Here is a 22,737-nt window from a genome sequence, read left to right as displayed (position 1 = left end):
TCAATTCACAGAGTTCTTTCTAAAGATCAGTTACATTCAACGTGAGACACTACTGTTATAGGCAGTATGAGGTTGGGGGAGAAGAAAGGTGGGGCGAGAGAGCGGGGGGGGGGGGAGAAGGGGGATAGTAAACTTCCATTCTTTTACATAGTGTGTGTGATGGGCTTTTGTGTCAGAATTGCATGGATAGGTTCTTCATCTATATATTTTTTTAGTTTTCATTGGCATTGAGAGAGTTTGGGGAGACCAGGGCATGGTTGGTTGCATTCGGTTGATGGCAGTGAGTTTTATTTGTGTGTGAGAGAGGGAGGGGTTAGAAGCAACTCCAGAACTGGTCCTATTATATATTTTACAAGCCAACAATGCACATTCACACTACAAAGAACCCATAAGCCACCTGATCTAAGCAGCTAGGAGCATCATAACTAGACACTGGAGGGACCTGTCAGAAGTGAACATAGACCACTGGTACCAAGCTGTATAGGAATCATTCCCAACTAGAATAGCTAACCAACAAATCAAAATTAGCATGGGGGCAAACAAAAGAGGATGCCTTCACCCCGGTGTGGCTCCCCTTTACTATGTACGCAGCCCAACAAAACAGCAACATAACCCTCCCTATGACAGCATGCAAATCAATATGGCTAATTTCATATATTCTTTTAAAAAGTCCATGCAAAACAGGATGGAGCAGATGGTAGACTGAATGCCAATGAAGATGAAATGGGACAGAATTAGGCTGATCTCTCTACCCCTAATAACTATCTTCTTTGCACTTTGCACTTTATTCCTATCCTTGCTGCTCCATCAGTCACCTTTTTTCTTCATCTGCTACAGATGGATTTCCCAGCATTGACCCACCGGCTTGAAATGACATGTCCATCTGCTTTATCCATCTTACATCTCATTTATCTCTGAGTAGATGCCTTTGGCTTGAGTTAGGACTATTCCTCCTGTTTAGACTCTCTAGTTGGATTGGAAGGAACACTATCCAAGCCAAAAATGCCCTCATCTTTAAAAAAGAAGGAAAAGAAAAGAAAATCCCATGCACTGGTCTGCATTTACATTGGCAGACAACAGCAATGCTCTGGACCTCCATAAGTATTTGATAAGGGATAAGCACAAGGCACATACTGTGATGTGCTGAACACAAAGCTTTCTTATCATCCAATGCATCTGTTTGCTTTTCTTCCTTCTTGTCTGAACTTCTAGCTTGCCTGCCTTTCCTTGGCTTGTGTCCCAGGCAGAAAACTCAGGACAAGGAATTGATTTTTGTCAAAGGCCCAGAAAAACAAATACAGAAGAGGTGAGAGTCTTGCCTCCAGGACCCTTTTGCCTTTCCTGACTACTCTCCCATGAATCTGCTCAATAGCAGAATAATTGAAATCACTCTTGATCAATAGCCTTTCCAAGGTCCCCTTTACCTGTATTAACAACGGCTCTTAAGTGTGCTGCTCCCTATGAATGCTGTGGCCAAAATGAATTTTTTTCAGCTCCCATGTTCCTGGCCTTTAATCCTCTGAGGTGGCAAATCTGTCTCTGAGCTTGAGATTAGAGAAGGGGCTTCACATGATTAAATAAATTAAATTAATTAATTAAATAATTCTGCATATGCAGAAAATAAAAATAAAAAATCCTCCTACATAGACTATAACTCTTATCCTTGGCATCCAGTTTTCTATATAAACAGAGAGGTGTTTTCTTTGTTTTTTAATGCAGAGCCTGAAGTGGTACAGGCCCTCCCATCAGATGTCAGAGAGAAAAATAACTACCAAACTTTTAAAAGATATCTGAAGGCAGCCCTCTTTAGGGAAGCTTTTAATGTTTAATAGGTTATTGCATTTTAGTGTTTTGTTGGAAACCACCCAGAGTGGCTGGGGAATAATAATAATAATAATAATAATAATAATAATAATAATAATAATAATTAATAATAACATCCTTCTGGACCGTCTTGAGGGGCTGGGAGCTGGGGGCACTGTCATACAGTGGTTCCGCTCCTTCCTCCTGGGCCGTGTTCAGAAAGTGGTGGTGGGGGATGAGTGTTCAGACCCCTGGGCTCTCACTTGTGGGGTGCCTCAGGGTTCTGTCCTCTCCCCCATGCTTCTCAACATTTACATGCAGCTGCTGGGAGAGATCATCAGGAGGTTTGGGCTGGGTGTTCATCAGTACGCGGATAATACCCAGCTCTACCTCTCTTTTAAATCAGAACCAGTGAAGGCAGTGAAGGTCCTGTGTGAGTGTCTGGAGGCAGTTGGGGGATGAATGGCGGCTAACAGATTGCAGTTGAATCCTGACAAGACAGAAGTACTGTTTTTGGGGGAGAGGAGGCGGGCAGGTGTGGAGGATTCCCTGGTCCTGAATGGGGTAACTGTGCCCCTGAAGGACCAGGTGCGCAGCCTGGGAGTCATTTTGGACTCACAGCTGTCCATGGAGGCACAGGTCAAATCTGTGTCCAGGGCAGCTGTTTACCAGCTCCATCTGGTACGTAGGCTGAGACCCTATCTGCCTGCGGACTGTCTCGCCAGAGTGGTGCATGCTCTGGTTATCTCCTGCTTGGACTACTGCAATGCACTCTACGTGGGGCTACCTTTGAAGGTGACTCGGAAACTACAACTAATCCAGAACGCGGCAGCTAGACTGGTGACTGGGGGCAGCCGCCGAGACCACATAACACCAGTCTTGAAAAACCTACATTGGCTCCCAGTACGTTTCCGAGCACAATTCAAAGTGTTGGTGCTGACCTTTAAAGCCCAAAACGGCCTCGGTCCAGTATACCTGAAGGAGCGTCTCCACCCCCATCATTCTGCCCGGACGCTGAGGTCCAGTGCCGAGGGCCTTCTGGCGGTTCCCTCATTGCGAGAAGCAAAGCTACAGGGAACCAGGCAGAGGGCCTTCTCGGTAGTGGTGCCCGCCCTGTGGAACGCCCTTCCAGCAGATGTCAAAGCGATAAACAACTACCTGACATTCATAAGACATCTTAAGGCAGCCCTGTTTAGGGAAGTTTTTAACGTGTGATATTTTACTGTATTTTTGGTTTTTATGGAAGCCGCCCAGAGTGGCTGGGGAGGCCCAGCCAGATGGGCGGGGTATAAATAATAAATTATTATTATTATTATTATTATTATTATTATTATTATTATTATTAAATGTCAGTGAGAACTAGGCTTTTAACATAAGGCATGTCCACACAACAAAATGGTGTTCACTGAATGCATGGAGACGGGAGGGATTGAGAACATCATTCTCACCCCCTTGTTGGAAGTGCAACAGCAGAGATCATTCAATATGCTTCAGCAGGAGGTTGATGCCCTCCCTGTACCAGGTGGACAGAGCTAGAGCAAGTGTGGGGAACCAGTGACCACCCAGCCAGTGTTGGACTCCAACTCCCATCCACCCCAGGCAGCATGGCCAATGGCTAGGGAATTGTGGTCCAGCAAATATCTGGAGGGTCATATGTTCTCCACCCTTGTGCAAGAGGAACTGCATAGGACAGAGCCACAGAAGGTGCATTTCACTACTAACATCTAGAAGAGCCATAATAAGTGAATTTCTTGGGGCTCTGGTGGAAGCTGATAGAAACAGGAGCATCTAGCACTGGTGGGACAGAGATGGCCAAACATTGATGTGAACCCTCTTTGGGTGCTGCTGCCGCCAGACAGACATATTTTCAAAGAGCAGAGAAACTGGAAAGTTATTCTGATATATTCTTTCTATGCTCCCATCCAAACCACCGCAGTTGGAAGTAAAAATGTGAGTCTGGTAAATTCCCCGATTGGATGCTAGCACTGTCACTCAAAGAACTACAACCCTTTCTCTGTTTTCCTCCATCTCTCTGCTGTCATTTCCCATTAATTACACTGGTACCTCGGGTTAAGTACTTAATTCGCTCCGGAGGTCTGTTCTTAACCTGAAACTGTTCTTAACCTGAAGCACCACTTTAGCTAATAGGGCCTCCTGCTGCTGCCATGCCACCGGAGCACGATTTCTGTTCTCATCCTGAAGCAAAGTTCTGAACCTGAGGTTATATTTCTGGGTTAGCGGGGTCTGTAACCTGAAGCGTATGTAACCTGAAGCGTATGTAACCCGAGGTACCACTGTAATGGAAAACATGCCATTTCCTCTGAACATGCTACTTGGGTTAGTTGCTTGGGACATCTAATACTATCTGGCTCTGCAAGTGCCTTCCCAGCATGCACCACACCAAGGGCCGGATTGTGATCTAATATATCTGATTTATATGCCTCATAACCCCAGACCCATTTCTGTAAATGCATCATTTGTTGATGTTATGCTTTATGGTAATGGCCTCCAGAATTGTTTATTGGCATATCTGGGGTCTGCAGTTTTATTCCTTTTACCAAACAGTCTTGCAGAATCATTCAATAAGCCAGACCTGCTGAAATAGCTAACTCATACGGACTTTGCCCCGTGTAAAAAAAGGTTGTGCGAATGAGCCCGAAATCGAACAGGCATGAAGCGATTTTCTGATCAAGGTCTCAGTAACAGAAACAAAAGCGCAGTTCATCTCTCTGGGCTCCTGCAAGCTGCCCTATGTGACAAATAAAGTTCTATTTCTCATTAGTTTCATATAACAGACTGTAGCATCCCGAAATGAGGGCATATTTAAGAGCACAGTTTAGAGAGGGATTGGGAAGCCTGTGAGTCATAAATCAGAACACTGCCTTAGTTCTCCAATAGGAAGGGAATTAATCTTTCTGTCTTTCCTCTCCTTCTGCACCTCAGAGACTTCAGAGTCCAGCTCAATTATTTCTGAATCCTGTATGTGTTTCAACCAAAAAAAACAAAAAACAAAAAACAAACAAACCAAAAACGTCCTGCCAGCATGTTTTCTAGCCAACATTGAACCTAGCAGGCAAATGTTGAGTCGCCTTTCCTGGTGCCTGGGAAGGGTGCGGGAGGGGGAGCCCTAGAAAGAACTACTGGTAGTCCCTGCTTTGATATAGGGAAAACGAATCAGAGACTCAGGAGGGGGGAAATGAACAAAAAATGAGATGAAATAATTAAAAAAACCACCCTCTTTTTAAGAAAGCACGCCTGAGGCTGCTATCCTAAACTTTTCCTTCTTATTATAACAACTCATCTTTCCCTACCTGCTGAGAAAAGAAAGCCTGCCAGGTTCAAGCAGAAGAGGATGCATGTTACGGATATGGGAGGGAAGGAAGTCTCTCCATTTCATTTTTATGGGAAGCCCGTTGAATTATGCTTAAATTGGAGCAGTTAAATACAGAGGACACATTTTCCTTTCTTAATTTGCCCCCTACTTCTTTATATAGCATATATGAATGTGTTTTATATTCGTTGTAAAAAAATCTTGGCCATAAGAGAGGGTACTAGCATAGGATCTGTTACCCTAAACATACAAAACACTGCTGAAGAAGTGGATATTTTATATGCCTTTATAATTGCTTCGGTTGGCAGGCAAAAGAGGATGTCATCTCAGTACATGCTATCACTCCTTTGTGGCTGCATGCACACTTTTTATAATAGAATCAATGGAGAATGAGTGCTTGATTTTCTACATAGTCCACACACAAACTAGATTTATTGCTCTTTTTTTTTACCCCGGAAAAGCACTTACTGAGAAACTAGTTTCATTCTGAAAATACAAGCTCATTGCAGATTTATTATGCAGTACCCTGCAATGTGTCCATCAGAAAACGGACATAGGTGGCCCCAGCAATGGGAGCTGTATGCACACCTGCCCAGTTGTGGGTGGGCATACACCAAGAGCACAATCACCACTTCCTTCTTCCTTCATCTGAGGCATGTGCAGGAAGGGAAAAACTGTGAGTAACTTAAACATGGGGAGTGTTTTCAAATGCATAACAACTAACCACACCCACCCTTGTGGACAGCAGGCTCTGCAATCAATCTTTATTGAAAGCAGCATATTGAAGACATGAATGAACGATTCCAGGTTGAGAAAACTACTTTTTTGAACTACAAATGAGTATGTGTTTACGCAGCCTCCGTGTGTGTATGTTGCTGCATATGTGCATTTGGTAAGTAGAATTGGAGAGGCTGTCCCCATGCTCAACCTAGAAAGATTCAGTGTTCTGTTTGCACAAAACCAGAACACATGCAATGTGCATGCATGGAGCCTCTAAAATAAAGCAGGGTGCCCAAATAGGCAGATGAGCCTACATGTGCCTAATCTGTACATGCGTTTGTACAGACAGCACATTGAACATGTGTAAGTAAGGAACCAGGGTTCTTGCCTGCCCCTATGCCTATTTAGTAGTCACACGTTGCACGTTCTCAAAGGTCCCTAGTCCCTCAGTTTGCAAAAGGCTGTTCTTACTGTGTAATTCAAAGTCCCTGCTGGAGAATCTAGTGCCAGTATTTTTGTACCATGCATGAAGGTTAGCTAGTCCCACAATTCGGGTGAATGAATCATGTCTTCCTGGGCAGATATCCATTGCTAGAGAGACCTTTTTGTCTCTAATCGCATGGTTCTGGATAAACCAACCGGCACAGCAGGAGCAGAAGTGAAAGGATTCAGAGCAGCTAGGAAGAAAACCAGGAGGAGACCAGAGTAATTGCCTGTGCAAGCAGCCCTGACCTTCCGACAGCACAGATTTGAACTACAGTGAAAATAAGTATCGGAGAAGACTGAGCACTTGCTAACCAAATTTTCATTATTCCTGCTATAGTTTTTTCACTGTAAAGAGAGGTTTTGAGGATACTAGTTAGGCTTGTTTTCTCTCTTTAAGAATATACAAAAACCTTTAGAATGAAAATACATAATCATGGACATTAAAATCCCATCACAGATGCTACATAGTATCCCTCCTGTGACGGAGTGGGGGGTGGGGGTCATCTTCAGGAACTATTTAGAAGTGGTGATGAATGCATGAGGGCTGCACCCTTTTAAAAAACTTTAAGGACATCTCTCATCCCAATTATGTGAATGCAATTATAATTAAGATAGGAAATTTGCTTTTAAAAACAGACATTGACAGGGCAGTAATTAAATGTTTTGCTCCATTTCTTTTCTTCTGTTTTCTTATTTATGGAAGCTTTTAAATTTACTTCATAAATTCATCTCGTCTCAAAATAAATTATGCATTTATCTAAGAAATTTTTATTTGTTTTTGAAAAAGTGCACAAACTCCATGCTTTGTTGTTAAAAAAAACCACGAGGAAGTGGTAAATTTCTATATAATGTGTATAAATTTTGCCCCATACCCCAATAATGAAGCCTTTTGCATGTGCACCCTGCATTTTTTAAATCCATATGTCTAGCCACAAGGGTCAGAAACTTGTTTTTAATTAGTATTTTTTTAATGGAAGTGGATTTTCACAAGGGTTCTTATTAAATATTGTGTGACTCATTTAACAATGTATCAGCTATATACGGAGTTGCCTATGGACTATCAGTCATCAAGCTGAATGAATATTATACATGTGATGTGTATCACCAGAGATTTTATAGTCTTTAGTGATGGGAAAGGGTCACACTGTTTGCAAGCATATTCAGTGTCTCAAAAGGAGAAGAAAAACAACAACACACCTGCGTTGTAGGCTTACGCCCTATTAAACAATACTGAAACCAGTGGGTTTAAACAACCCATAACTTAGTTAGGAACAAATGCTCTGCACAAATAGGATCTCTGGTTCAACCCTGACACAGACCGCTCTCCCTACCAGGTGTCAAATGCATACCCTTACCAAGGGAATGTCTGTAAAAACAATTCAAAAGACGTGACAATCAATGTAATCTGAAAAGCACTAGCCACTATGATAAAGACCATCAATATAAAACCATAATATCCACGCTTACTGAGAGCCTAAAAATTCCCAAATCTTTAAATATGGTATCAAATATAACTGTATCATCAAGCAAGAGATATAGGAAATACCCCGTGTTGCCTTCTATAAATGCACATCATACAAGTGCATCTAACCCAATGCAACAAAAAATAAAACCTATGTATGCTCCTTATCGATGCCTGCTGGTAAAATCCCTCATGCTGTAGCTCATCAAACCCTACTGAAATGTGTGTTACCCAACAGGGCATATAGACCCTGCCTGATGCTTTGAAGGTTGACTGACAGAGTACTGTCAGAATATGGGATGAAGAAGAGTTTGGAGTTGATATCCCGCTTTATCACTACCCTAAGGAGTCTCAAAGCAGCTAACATTCTCCTTTCCCTTCCTCCCCCACAACAAACACTCTGTGAGGTGAGTGGGGCTGAGAGACATCAGAGAAGTGTGACTAGCCCAAGGTCACCCAGCAGGTGCATGTGGAGGAGCGAAGACGCGAACCTGGTTCCCCGGATTACGAGACTACCGCTCTTAACCACTACACTACACTACACTACACTACACTGGATATTAGTATCATATCTACAAAACTGCACACCAGATTACAGTGGCAGCTTTCAAGGCTCAGGTATACTTAACAGTTTCATCTGGTCCCAAAAGCAGCTCTATGAATTGAGGCAACTTTGTCAGAGGCAACTCATTACCAACCACGATTAAAAAGCTTGTGAAGAGAGGACTTTGAGCAAAGGCATCACCATCAAGTATGTGGAAGCAAATTAACAACATCAAATTACTAGGAAGAGGCAGGGATAAGCAGCGCCACTTGAAACAGCTGGACAAAGTCAGAAATGGATTCTTTCAACTCTGTAGTCTATGCTGGACCTTTGCATTGCCCGGGGACATCTCAGGTTAATACTAAGCCTTGTGGGGGAGTCCAGTGTATGGGAAAGCATAACTTTTAGTTTTCTCTGAATGCAATGTAAAGTCGAAGAACTGATAGAGATGATTTTTTTTTTCCCTCTGCAAGAGCAAAAAAGAAAAAGAGACAAGCTCCCTCAAGCTACTTTTGTCCCAGTGCATTGAATTGCCTAATCGAAGTGTCATATTGAGTTCTGAACATCACAGCCTCAAATGCTGTGCTAAACTCAAACTATAGATAACTAGAGTAACCCTTTTTCAATGAAGGTGCCCTGAATTTCTCTTTGCTTTTACAGATGACTCATTACCTGCAAATATGAGATTTGGCCTGGACTGGACCATAACTCTTAACACATTAGAGGAAAATTTATTGTTTCTTCAGTGGACCCAATGGACCCAAAAAGAATACCGTAAATGCTGAATAAAAGTTTAGGTTTTCTTCCCAATAATCTGTTTATGGAGCATTCACCCTAATTTATTTGCACAAAGTTTGGGAGGCTGTATTAAGTCCATTGTTTATTGAGCGTACACACACGTACACACACACACACACACACACACACACACCAGCATTGCTATGTGGTTATGTATTTTATCTAGATGGGATTAAGGAATTATTACTGTTGAAAAAGAGATGGATCAAATATATTTGATAAGCCCAGTTAGACAGGTTTGATTTGCACTGAATTGCCTGTCCCAGACAGTTGGGTGCAGTGTTTGTCCTATTACTGGTATTGCATGGAATGGAATTGGGAAAGTAAATAATGGGAATGGAATCTTCCAGCTAACTATTTTATTGTAGGTAAACATATGGAGTGGCTCTGATTTCTGTTATGGTTCATACATAGCATATGTATAACATTTTCACATTACTTTTCATGCTAATGAGCCTGAATGCCTCCCATGCTAGATATTGATATGGCCTTTATCTAGACATTTAATATATTGCTTAGAACACTTTCTCACAGTATTTTGAATCTTCTTTGCACAAATGAGCATTTTCACCACAAGCCATTGCCTCATGCAGGAGAAGCATCTGGTCACTAGCATGGGAACGGCCCAGACTAACTGTCACAGGGCAGTGGAACTACTGAGCTGACTTTCTGCTACAAATAGTGATTCAAGAAAGCACACAGGGAGCTAATTGGGCAAATGCTGAACATGTCATCTTGGCCCAGCAACTTAGAAACTACTCCATTTAAAAACAAAAAGATAGGGAACTTGTAATGGAAGTGTCAATAAGTTGCAGAGCATGCAAATGCATAATGAAAATATAGGTGCAAATTAATAGCTGAGTAAACCCCATCTGTTAAACAATATTCACAATATATATCCAGTAACTTAGAAAGAGGTAACACTAGAATATGTGCACAGGAAGAATGAGGCTACTGTTGACAAAGCACCCCTTCTTATCCATAATTTGACTGTCGCAGTAAGAAATTGGATATGGTGCCAATTCTCTCCTCCCCCACTGCTAACTAAAAGAATTTCATACGGATTTAAGGTCATGATAGAACAACTTTTTGTTTGACCCATAGATTCATAGAAATGTACAGCTGGAAGGGACTCCAATGGTCATCTAGTCTAAACACCTGAAATGCAGGAATGCCTCAGACAAAACAGTTTTTTTCCTTTTAATTGAAGTTCAACTGAAGATAGAGGCATCTAATTATCTCCCCCCAAAAAAACCCCAACAACCACTAGAAAGGAGCCATATCTTCTCAACATTCAGTGTATTTTTTTTATTTTATTTCTGGCAGTGGTTTTGTCTTTCCTCAAACTTGTTGGCTCCTGAGCCCTGGCAAGTGCTGCCAGCTGCCCACCCTTATTAGATAGATAGATAGATTCTTTATTGTCATTACACAAGTGCAACATTGCACAGTGCAACGAAATTGGATGTCATCCCTTAAAAAAACAACAAAAGCAAAACAGCAACAACAACCAAACAAACCACATTCCAGCCACACCCACACCCACACCCATCAAACTCCCAGGTCACACTATCGAGTTACAGCATTCAAAAAGGCCACAGCTCTTGGATAGAAACTATTTTTCAGTCTATTTGTCCTTGACTTGATGTTTCTATATCTCCTGCCAGAAGGCAGTAGTGCAAACAGACTGTATCCCGGGTGAGATGCATCCTGCAGGATGTTGTTTGCTTTCCTAAGACAACGGGAACCGTACAGTTCTTCCAAAGATGGGAGAGGATGACCAATAATCCTTTGGGCTGTGGTTATGACCTTCTGGAGCACCTTCTTCTCCCTAGCTGTACAACTGGAGAACCAAGCACAAATACAGTATGTGAGAATGCTCTCTATGGAGCCTCGGTAGAAGGACACCAGCAGTTTCTCACTCAGATTGTTCTTCTTTAAAAGTCTGAGGAAATAAATTCTCTGCTGAGCCTTCTTCACCAGAGCAGTGGTATTTGCGCTCCAAGTCATGCCCTGATCGATAGTCACTCCCAAAAACCTGAATTCCGCCACCCTCTCCACCCGTTCCCCGTTGATATACAAGGGCTGAATGACCGCCTTTTTTGTCCTGTAATCCATCACCAATTCCTTGGTCTTAGCTGTATTAAGAGCCAGATTGTTCTCTCCACACCAAACACAGAGCCGCTCCACCTCGTCCCGATAGGCGGACTCATCCCCTCCTGAAATGAGCCCCACCACCGTAGTGTCATCAGCAAACTTGATGATTTTGTTGCTGGAATAGATGGCTGTACAGTCATACGTATAGAGAGTAAAGAGCAGGGGACTCAACACACAACCCTGTGGTGAGCCGGTGTTAAGACTAAGGGCTTTGGACATATGTGACCCTACTCTAACCCTCTGAGAACGTTCTGACAAAAAATCCAAAACCCAGAGACAGGTGGAGTTGGAGAGTCCAATCGCCTCTAGCTTGGACACCAGTCTATGGGGGAGGATAGTGTTAAAAGCAGAGCTAAAATCCACAAACAGCAGCCTCACATAACTCCCCGGCTGCTCCAGATGGGACAGAGCAGCATGGAGAGTGGTGGTGATAGCGTCTTCTGTGGATCTATTTGCCCTGTATGCAAACTGGTAGTTGTCAAAAATTGGTGGAAGACAGGAAATAATGTGACGGCGCACCAGTTTCTCAAAGCACTTCATGATGATTGGAGTCAGTGCAACTGGTCTGTAGTCATTCAAACTACTGATTGTGGGTTTTTTAGGCAGAGGAACAATAGTTGACGACTTCAGGCAGGGTGGGACAATAGACTGGTGTAAGGACTTGTTGAAGATCTTAGTAAAGACCCTCGCCAGCTGATCCGCACAGCCCTTCAACACCTTTCCAGTGATGCCATCAGGTCCAGCAGCCTTCCTCGGATTCACCATCCTCAATACCTGTCTCACCTCGTGCTCCTCTACAGTGAATGAGGGGCCCCTATGGGCTGGTGGCTGTAATACCGACGTCTCAGGTGGCTCCCTCTCGAAGCGAGCAAAGAAGAGGTTAAGCTCCTCCGCCAGCAAAGGGTCACCGTCGACAGCACCAAGGTTAGGTTTATAGTTGGTAATATGCTGAATCCCCTGCCACATCTGTCTTGTGTTGTTGCTCCTTAAATTATCCTCAATCCTCTGTCTATAATCCAGTTTCGCCCGTCGAATACCCCTCTTCAAGTTTGCTCTTGCCACACTGTAAAGCTGCACCTCGCCCGACCTGAAAGCCCTGTTTCTTTCCCGCAACAGGCATTGGACCTCTCTATTCATCCAGGGTTTCTGATTGGGGTAAAACCGGATGGATTTATTTACTGTGACAGTGTCTGTGCAGTGATTGATATAGCACAGAACTGCCGCCGTGTGCTCCTCCAGGTCTGAACGATCGAAAATATCCCAATTGGTTCTCTCAAAACAGTCCTGCAGCTGGTGAATAGCACCTTCAGGCCAGATTTTAACAGTCCTTGATATTGTGGGAGCCCGTTTCCTGAGTGGGATATATGCTGGTACCAGGAACAGAGACATATGGTCGGACTGGCCCAAATGTGGCAACTGTAAAGCCCTATAGCCGTGATTTACATTCGAATAAACTTTATCCAGTGTCTTGTCCCCTCTTGTGGGACATTTCACATGCTGATAGAGCGTTGGGAGCACTGTTTTAAGTTCAACATGGTTGAAGTCTCCCGCAATGATGTGCACAGCTTCAGGATACTTGTCTTGCTGGCTGCTGATAAGGCTCTGCAGGCATCCCAAAGCCAAGTTGGCATTAGCATCTGGTGGCACGTACACACCAGTTAGCATAACAGCTGTGAACTCCCTAGGGAGATAGGCTGGTCTACATTTAACAGCTACAAATTCCAAATCTGGTGAACAGTGACTGCCCACAGTCTTAGAATTTTTAGACCAGCACTTGTTCACATATACACACAGCCCCCCTCCTTTGGTTTTTCCGAAGTCCATGCTTCGGTCATGACGATGTACCGCACAGCCTTCCAACTGAATAGCTATGTCTGGTATGGACGGTTGAAGCCATGTTTCAATGACAAATAAAACGCAGCAATCTTTTACAAGGCTGTTCTTTGCTGCCTGCAGCCTCAATTCATCCATTTTGTTGGCAAGAGATCTCACATTAGCAAGAAATATGCTAGGGAGTGGTGGTTTAGATGGACTCCTCTGCAATCTTACCAGGACGCCGGCCCGACAACCCCTCCTTTGCCTCCTGTCTCTACGCCGCCTTCGCCTCCTCCCTGGAGGCATAGTAATCCATGGAGAGCCCGGTGGCCTGGCTACTCCCACAGGAACGGTATCTGGGCGAAAATAATCAGCTCTTACAGCTTGTTCACACTGTAACCCGACCTTCAGAAGTTCCTGCCTGCTGTAAATCTTTCTTGCCCGGCCAGACATACTCAGAACAAGTAAAAATAAACAAAAACAAAACGCTGAAAAACAAAGGGAAAGCACTAAGCCACAGCGTCTGTGCGCACCGCCATCTTGGCTGACAGTTGATGACAGTTGATAGATGATAGATCTAAATAATCAGCTCTTACAGCTTGTACACACTGTAACCCGACCTTCAGAAGTTCCTGCCTGCTGTAAATCTTTCTTGCCCGACCAGACATACTCAGAACAAGTAAAAATAATAAAAAACAAAACAAAACGCTGAAAAACAAGGGAGAGTACTAAGCCGCAGCGTCTATGCGCGCCGCCATCTTGACATGACAGGACTGATCCACAGAGGAAAGTTCTGCCATTTGAGCTATAGAAATATTCACGGCTTGGTTAGCTTTGGTAATCACTGTGCCCAACTTGAAATCCCTGAACGTGCTACAAAAGGTGGTCATCCGAGCTTTGAAGCCCACCATCCCAGAATACGAAGAGGGCAATGACTGTGCTGAGTAGGTGCGGTTGTTTTTCTTCTCTGCTTGCTCATCCCAAACCAATCTGTTTACCGTACAAAAGTGGCAGAACAGTCATGAAGAATGAATCAGGGGCTGATGTCATTCTGAGAAATGGCATTTCAGCTTTCATTACCAGAATACCTCCCAGAATTAAAGCTGATTTGCATTGATATTTGCCATCTGAATTATTAAAGGGCTTCTTTCCCCATACCTCAGTTCCTCTCCCTTTACCCCAGGCTTCTGTGCTACAGTCGACAGCAACTGTGACAATTTAACCATCTCACCAGGGAGGAAGCCAGCTTGCTACAGGCAGTTTATGAGCTTAGAGGAACTGGTGGCTGATGTGAGGGGGGAAAAATGTCTGGTGTATTTTGCATATCTGGTAAAAGAAAAGACAAGGGAGGAAAGCAATTCCCCCTACTTTTGTTGCAGGGGGAGGGATGTAAATATCCTTTACTTTCTCCTATCTATCTTCCAATTAATGGCAGTATAAAAGCACCATTTAGTATAGAAGTGAAGCACTGGGAGTCTCCTAATCATCTAGGGTTGAACTGTACTTTATAATTCTAAAAAGAAGTGATGAATTCTGCACCTTAGCTGTGTTTTTATGTTAAGTAGTCGAATGTTTTGTGAAGGGGCTGACTATCTGACATTCAGAGTTTGATCCTGATTTGGTGCTGGGACTTAAACTCACTGGAATTCTCTATAGTCCTGTTATTTTTGTTTTGTTTTTATTATCCTTAGACATCAGTGCAATAAGCCACATGCTTCATTCACAGACCAGTTATAAAAGTCATTGCTAACATAGAATAACTAAATATTGGCAAGTGAGTTTAGCAGATAAGAAGGGGTGGTCATCCAGAAATATACAGAAATATACCCAAGTAGAAAAAAGGGTTACTTTGCAGGAAACTTTAGAAATGATCAAGGCTCCAGGATAGATTTTCAAAGCAATGAGCATCCACTTAACTCCTGTAATACACACCAATGATCTGTACGCAATGTGGAATGACTTCCGCGGTAACATTAGAAGAGATGTCTGAATGTTGCAAGAGATGTCTGAATATTCCAAGGAGGAAGAAAATAAAATGCTGTGGGAGAGCAGCCCTTTGGAGCAAAATTAGGTCTTGGAAGTTAGCAGATTGCAAGCATATAACTTAATTAAGGGGGGTGGGAAACAGAACACATTTCCAATCATACCTCAGGAGCTGGCACAGTTGCACCTAGTACTGGCAACGGCTGGTTACTTCAGAATTCAGTGGAGGAAACATTCTCTCTGCCTTGCTTTGCTCACATTTCTTTCATTGGCTTGTTTCCCTTCTTCCGCCCCATTTATTCTTGGCAGCCTTTCCCTCCCTTGCTTATTATATAAATTGTTTCAGTGGGATAGGACCAGGCCTTTTGGATAATTATCATTTTGCTGCTGCTGCTACTACTACTTCTGAAAGCCAGCATAATGTAATGAATGGCTAGAGGGTCAGAGCAGGGCTGGGGAGACCCCAGTTTCAAGCCACCACTCAATCTTGAAATTCACAGGGTGATCTTGAGCCTGTCACTTTCTCTCAGCGTAACCTACTTCACACAGTTGTTGTGAGGGTTTAAAGGGCAGAACATACCATGCATGATGCCTTAATCTTGAACAAAAGGTGGGATAGAAATGTAACACTGTCACTAGTATTACTTAGGGGTAGTAGTAATGTTAGTAGCATTGGTAGGGGTAGTAGCACGAAGCTGCCTTATCTTGAGTTAAGCCACTGTTCCATCTAGTTCAGTACTATCTTCACGGATTGGCAGTGACTCTTCAGGATTTTAGTCGGGGTCGGAGTTAGACATTACAAATTAAGAGCATTTGCAGATGATCTAGTATTGACCTTGCAACAGCCAGACACTAGCACTAAAAGAGTATTAGAATTAATTGAAATATTTGGTCGAGTAGCAGGTTTTAAATTGAACAAACAAAAAACAAAAGTGTTGGAAAAAAATTTAACAATGGAAGAAAGAGAGAGTTTTCAGAATGAAACAGGCTTGGAAATAACAAAAAGGGTAAAATACCTGGGGTTAAATTTAACATCCAAGAATGTGAACTTATTTAAGGATAATTATGAAAAAAGTTGGTCAGAGGTAAAGAAGGATCTGGAAATATGGTCAAGGTTGAAACTTTCCTTGTTAGGCCGAATTGCTACTATTAAGATGAATGTATTGCCTAGAATGCTGTTTTTATTCCAGACGTTGCAAATTTTGGACAAGATGGACTGTTTCAAGAAGTGGCAGAAAGACATATCAAAATTTGTCTGGCAGGGCAAAAAGCCCAGAATTAAATTTAAGATTTTAACTGATGCAAAGGATAGAGGGGGGTTTGCCCTGCCGGACTTAAGACTTTATTATGAATCGGCAGCTTTCTGCTGGTTGAAACACTGGCTACTTCTTGAGAACACTGACATTTTGGATCTGGAAGGGTACGACAATAGTTTTGGTTGGCATGCATACTTATGGTACGACAAGGCAAAGGTGTATAAAAGCTTTAAAAACCATATTGTAAGGAAAGCATTGTATAATGTTTGGATTAGATACAAAGATCTGCTGGAAAGTAAAACCCCTAGGTGGGTGTCACCAATGGAAGCTAGGGAAGTAAAAAAGCTTAATATGGACTCTAAATGGCCAAAATATCATGAGATTCTAGAATATGATGGTGAAAGGGTTAAACTTCAGAGTTATGAGAAACTAAAGCCCAAGGTTCGAGACTGGTTGCATTATCATCAGATAAATGAGACATTTAAACAGGACAGGAAAATAGGATTCCAGAAAGGGAGGTCAAAATTAGAAACAGAATTGTTGGAATCCAATACTAAGAATTTATCAAAAATGTATAACTTGCTGTTGAAATGGAATACACAGGACGAAACGGTGAAATCAGCAATGATTAAATGGGCACAAGACATTGGTCATGATATTATGTTTGCGGACTGGGAACAGTTATGGACCACCGGTATTAAATTTACTGCATGTAATGCTTTAAAAGAAAATATTATGAAAATGATCTATCGGTGGTACATGACCCCAGTCAAGCTTGCAAAAATTTACCATTTGCCTAACAATAAGTGTTGGAAATGTAATGAGACTGAAGGGACTTTCTACCACCTTTGGTGGACCTGCCCAAAGGTTAAAGCTTTCTGGGAAATGATCTATAATGAAATTAAGAAGGTCCTTAAGTGGACTTTTCCTAAGAAACCAGAGGCTTTTCTCTTGGGCATGGTTGGCCAAGTGGTGTTAAAGAAGGATAGGATTTTCTTTATGTATGCCACTACAGCAGCAAGAATTCTACTGGCAAAGTATTGGAAGATGCAAGAACTACCTACTCTGGAAGAATGGCAAACAAAGGTGATTGACTTTATGGGACTGGCCGAGATGACGGGCAGAATCCGTGACCAGGGGAAAGAGACAGTGGAAGAGGACTGGAAGAAATTTAAAATATATCTTAAAAACAATTGTAAAATTGAGGAATGTTAAGATGTCAGGGGGTAAGAGGTAAAGAATTGCAGCAGTAATTAAAAAAAACTAAAGGAAACTTTATGAAAGGGAATTAAGATAATGAACCTAAGGGTTGCTAAAGAACCATTAAACAAGGATGCAGGGGTGGGGAGGTATGGGGAAGTCAAAAGAAAGAAGGGTATGAAATGATGATTTTGAAGCTATATTGTTCTATATTGTTTTTATTATCTGTCTGAAAAACGAATAAAAATTATTTAAAAAAAAAAAAGGATTTTAGTCGGGGTCTCTCTGAGCCCTATTTGGAGATGTTGGGGATTAAAACTGGGACTTTCTGCATGAGGACTGTAAATATATTAGTTGATTTCAAATGCTGCTTTTCTAAGATGTTTTATAGGGAATAATCTTTGCTTCATTCTTTGCTTCATTGGTGGGGGTGGTTGTTTTTTTTAGAGAGTGGAAAGGGCCCTTTAATAGTGGCAAGACAGGCAAAAGTACAACTGGTGCAGTTTCTTCCTGCATGCATGCCATGCAAAATCAGAGAGGCTTTCCCATAAACCCTGTTTACCTTAGTCCTATGTATAAACTGTAAGGTTGGCTCACAATTTGACAACCCCCCCTCCGATTTAAGGGTGACTAAACTAAAATTAATCTCCAACTTTTCCATTCCCATCCATTTCCCTCCTAATTTCCGATCCGTGCCTGCTGTTTAATTTCACAGTATTTCTTGCTCTGTAAATTTCTTCTATGACAGCATTAATCTCCTCTAACACCTTGGCTCATATTGTCAAATTTCTTATTCTTAAAAAGACAGAAGTCAGAAGACACAGTCTGGGTTTCATTTTGTGTCTTTTGCTAATCTGAATAAGAGCGGAATCCATTTCTAAAGGAAATGGCACCTAAAGAGTGAATTGTGATTCTGTCCAGGGTAATTGCTGAATTGAAATTGATTCGCTCCAACATCTGCTGGGATCATCAGCATTGATAACATGTGGGAGCTAGAGTAGGCACCATCAGAAGTTGAATTTGCACATGTCTTGCTACATTCTTTGAGAAATTGTAAATCTTCTTGCTAAAGCTTAATAGGATGCAAATATGTATGAACATTACATTCCTTGAAGATGGAAGGAAATTACTGGTACAGGTCAAGGAAAAAACACACCTTGTAATGTAAAAGACAGTTATTTACAAATGGGTTCATACTGTCCTAAAAAAGAACATTTTGGAGAGTCAGACCTATAACTGACTATCATTTACCTGAGAATTCAGAAGCAATTGTACTGGGGTTCAGCAAGGAACCTGTGGCCTTCCAGATATTGTTGGACTACAACTCCCCAGCCAGTATGCCATGCTCAATAACTGAGGATGATGGGAGTTGTTGTCCAGCAACTTCTGGAGGAACATAGGTTCCCTATCCCTCATCTGTGTAAAATTTCACTGGGCACAGTTAGAATCTGCATTGCCATTTTATGATAAGGCTAAAATATGCCATATGTGGTTGTGTGTGTGTGTGTGTGTGTGTGTTGTAATATAGATGAAAACACTGTGGAATCCTCTTGGGGTCACTTCACACATTACATTTTTAGGTGTGCACATAAGGTTTCATCTTGCTAAGCATAGTTCTGAAAACAGCTGATTGAAAACACATGCATCATACAGAAATATTCGTCAGAAACTGGCTGTGCCTTCACATAGAGTGCATATTTGATAATGAACCTGGTTTTGTTGCTGATTGATGTGTGATGCAGCACTTAGTCTGGAAGGCTTCAGTGTCAAGAAGCTCTTAGTATTGCCATAAGCATGTTCTTTTTCTGTCTAAGATAAATGCTAAAAGGATAAATAATCAGAAAGCAACCTCCCTATTCTGATTGCCCTGTGGGTCAGGCTAATGACAGTGCCCTTTCCAAGACAACCAACATTAAAGTATCAAAGGAACAATTAAATGGTCAATGGGCCTGGCTGGTTTCTCACTCATTGAATTCCTACTAGCATCTCTTCTTTTGCAACACAAAACGGGGGTGGTGGGGGGTGGGGGGAGCCAACCTGTTTTCTTCTATGACCTATCTGCAAAAATAGTCTATAGAGAGACTTAAGACTGCAGGTAAGAAATGACTATTGGCACCATACTGGAAGCCAATTTTGTGATTTTGAAAGGCTCACTTTGAACTCATTATTAGAAGGGCAATGCCTTTTCACTTTGTCTGCGGCTAGTGATAGGTTCCCTTATTGCTATATTGTATTTGCAATGACAAAGACCACATCTATTAGATGAAAACAGCTGCTAGCAGCAAGCAGAATGTCCCAGTGTTGACTGGCACAGTCTGATGTAGAAAAAAACCACCCATCAACACTTTGTTGATCCAATGAGCTTACCTTTTCCTGGCTGTTTTTACACTGAAACTTCCTCTGCTGGTGTGCAAAACAGGAAACAATAAGAAGCACATAGATATAGACCCAGGCTACCTACCTGTAGGGGTGAGGTGTCTCCAAGTGATAACAGGTTCAGGGCGCCCATTTGCCATACACACCAGGGTCACGTTACTGCCTTCATTCACAGTGACATCTGATGAGATGTTGGAGATCTTTGGTGGAACTATGGAAACAAAAAGGTTGGTTGGTTTTGGCTCAGCTTTTCAACTTCAGAGCAGCTCTACCCTATAGTTGGGTTACTGAGTGCCCTTCCTAATCCCCTCATTCTAAGAGTCAAGTAAAAATAACATGTTGAAGGCAAATATTCAGGTGCTACTCTCACTGATATACATTGCTGTTGTGCAACCCAACTCTCCGTACTCAGGAGTAAGCCCACTGCTTTTTTTATTATTATTTACTAAAACTCATTACACAGGTGATCAGAATACCACAGAGTAGGGACAGGAAGAGGCAGAGAGTAAGTGACTGACACTTTTTAGCTTTGGACACTGAAGTCTTCAGGAACTACTTCAACAAAACTTAATGTATTCATTAATGATAAACCAAGACTGTGTTCAGTGGAGTTTGTTTTCAAATAAATCTGCATAGGAATGCAGCCTTAGGGCCAAATTGCAAGTTATGGCAGCAGCCCATATTTCAAACCTAGGTAGCACCAAATAGCTGCAAAGGAGAGGAATGCTCTGCCTCAAGTGGATATACACTGCACAGGAGAAATTGGACTCAGAATATGCCTGCATTTTTTTCCCAGCAGCCCATCTGGGCCAGCCACTTTAGCTTACCTCACTGTAGTCAGGTGGGGGAAGTATAGGAAGCTGTAGCTCTTTGGGATTTGAGATAGGAGACATTGCCAGTCCTGTTTGGAGATGTTGGGGATTGGACCGGGGAACATCTGCATGTAAAGCAGATGCTGTACCACTGAGTTGTGTCTGTTCCCTAAAGGGCTTATAGCAGGAGGCAGGGACAGGATCCAGCACTCTGACAGGCAGGTTCACCCCTCCAAATCACCTTCCCCACTCCTTCACTTCTGCCAAGCTCAACCCATGTTCTAAGTCTATGGGTCTGCAGTTTTAACATATACTTTCATAGTGCTCGCCAACAAGTCTGAAGTAAAAGTGCCTGTACCCTTGAATGTGAGAAAGCATTTACTCAGGGGATTTACTAATCTCTTTGTATAGCATACAGTTTCCATTCGAAGGTAAGGTTGCGGTGTCTTCTTCGGCATGGCAGGAAGCTGAATTTGCTGTGAAATTCCCCCTACGATGCATATTTTTGCTTTGGAATCTGTGCTTTCACTTCAAAGAGTCCTTGTGATTCTGTAAATAATCCTGGAAATGTGAACTGAGTGCAAACCAATGCAGTGTGTCATGCCAAGGCTATATTTAGCTGTGGAAGTACAGCTGAGTAAAGAAAATGTATACAATATTTGCTTGGCTCTTTTGATTTTGCTAGAGCCATGAGTCAGCTTCCAGAGCACCAAGCAGGAACTCAGGAGCGCAGAGGGAATCAAATAGCTTTGATTCACTATGGAGGCTAAAATAACCACAAGGCTGAGTCACCTTAAGCGGTGGCTTCTTAGGTGAAAATCACGCTCTCATCCATTTGGAAGTTTGCTGGCTAGAAGCCTTTCATCTGCTGTTTCCACTTTGAGCAGGGGCAGCCAATTTTTTCCTCAAGTCAATAAAGAGATAGGGTGGCTAAAGTGATGGTCGCCAACTTGGATGGCTTTAAAAGAAGTTCAGACAAATTCAAGGAGAACAAGGCTATCGACAGCTACCAGCCACCATGGCTATGTTCTACCTCAACTGTCAGAGGCATTATGTCTCTGAATAGCAGGTGCTGGGAATTACAGGTGGGCAGAGTGTTGGTCTAGCTTGCAAGCTCACCTAATGTGACAACAGGATGCTGGACTATATGGGCCATTGTACTGATCCATCAGGCTCCTATTATGTTCTTAAGCAACTCGAGCAGATCTAAAAAGGAAGGGCCTGGGGAAACAACAGGAGTTGATACGATGCTGAAGAAAAGAAGGTATGAGGAGAAAGCTGAAAATTAGGACTGCGTGGAAGGAAATGGGCAGCTTGGAGAACTAGGCCAGGCAACATAGGTTTGTAAGGCTTGAAGTACATGGGAATTCTGTCCATTATAGCTTCACATGCCACTGAAACTAGCAACAAAAGGCTGTGAGAGCCAACAGAAAGAGTGATTGTGTGGGCTGAATTTCACATACTGTGATCAGAAACATAAATCAGCCAGTTCTTTTGCATCACACTGTTTCGAAAGTCTGGGGGAAGGATTGGTTATCTCCTAATCAATTCAGGAGAGTCATTTCTTCATATACAGTGGTACCTTGGTTTAAGAACAGTCTGGTTTAAGAACGATTTAGTTTACAAACTCCGCAAAACCGGAAATAGTGTCTTGATTGGAGTACTTTACCTCAGTCTAAGAGCATAATCTGAACAGTGGAAGGGCCCCAGTGGCGGGAGGCCTCATTAGGGAAAGTGTGCCTCGGATTAAGAAAGGTTTTGGTTTGAGAACGGACTTCCGGAACAGATTAAGTTCGTAAACCAAGGTACCACTGTATTGCATATATTCTGTAGTCAGCCTACTTTTTGAAAGTCAGATTCTATATGGTTTATTCCAACAGTATGGAATACCAACAAAACATAGTCCTATTGGGAGCTGGTTTCAGAATGCAGGGTTTTGTTGAAGAACTGTCATTTGCAAGTGGCAGGGCAGCCCACCCTGTTTCACTGCCTGGAGA

General features: G+C 42.4%; 1 protein-coding gene across 3 annotated transcripts in view; it reads right to left on the bottom strand.

Moving 5' to 3' along the window:
• LSAMP (limbic system associated membrane protein) overlaps positions 1-22,737 on the bottom strand; it is a 460,055-nt gene that overhangs the window by 148,394 nt on the left and 288,924 nt on the right. For all 3 annotated transcript variants that reach the window (XR_013838256.1, XM_079974033.1, XM_079974034.1), the window contains exon 3: positions 20,014-20,139. Coding sequence is in view for 2 of the 3 variants with exons in the window: in XM_079974033.1 (XP_079830159.1) it covers positions 20,014-20,139 (126 nt within the window). In the remaining variant the exon portion in view is untranslated. The remainder of the gene's footprint in view (positions 1-20,013; positions 20,140-22,737) is intronic.

The sequence above is a fragment of the Podarcis cretensis genome, assembly GCF_951804945.1.
Source record: "Podarcis cretensis genome assembly, chromosome: 4".
NCBI classification, from domain to species: domain Eukaryota; kingdom Metazoa; phylum Chordata; class Lepidosauria; order Squamata; family Lacertidae; genus Podarcis; species Podarcis cretensis.
The sequence above is the reverse complement of the archived record's forward strand: the minus strand, read 5'-3'. Positions and strand labels throughout refer to the sequence as shown.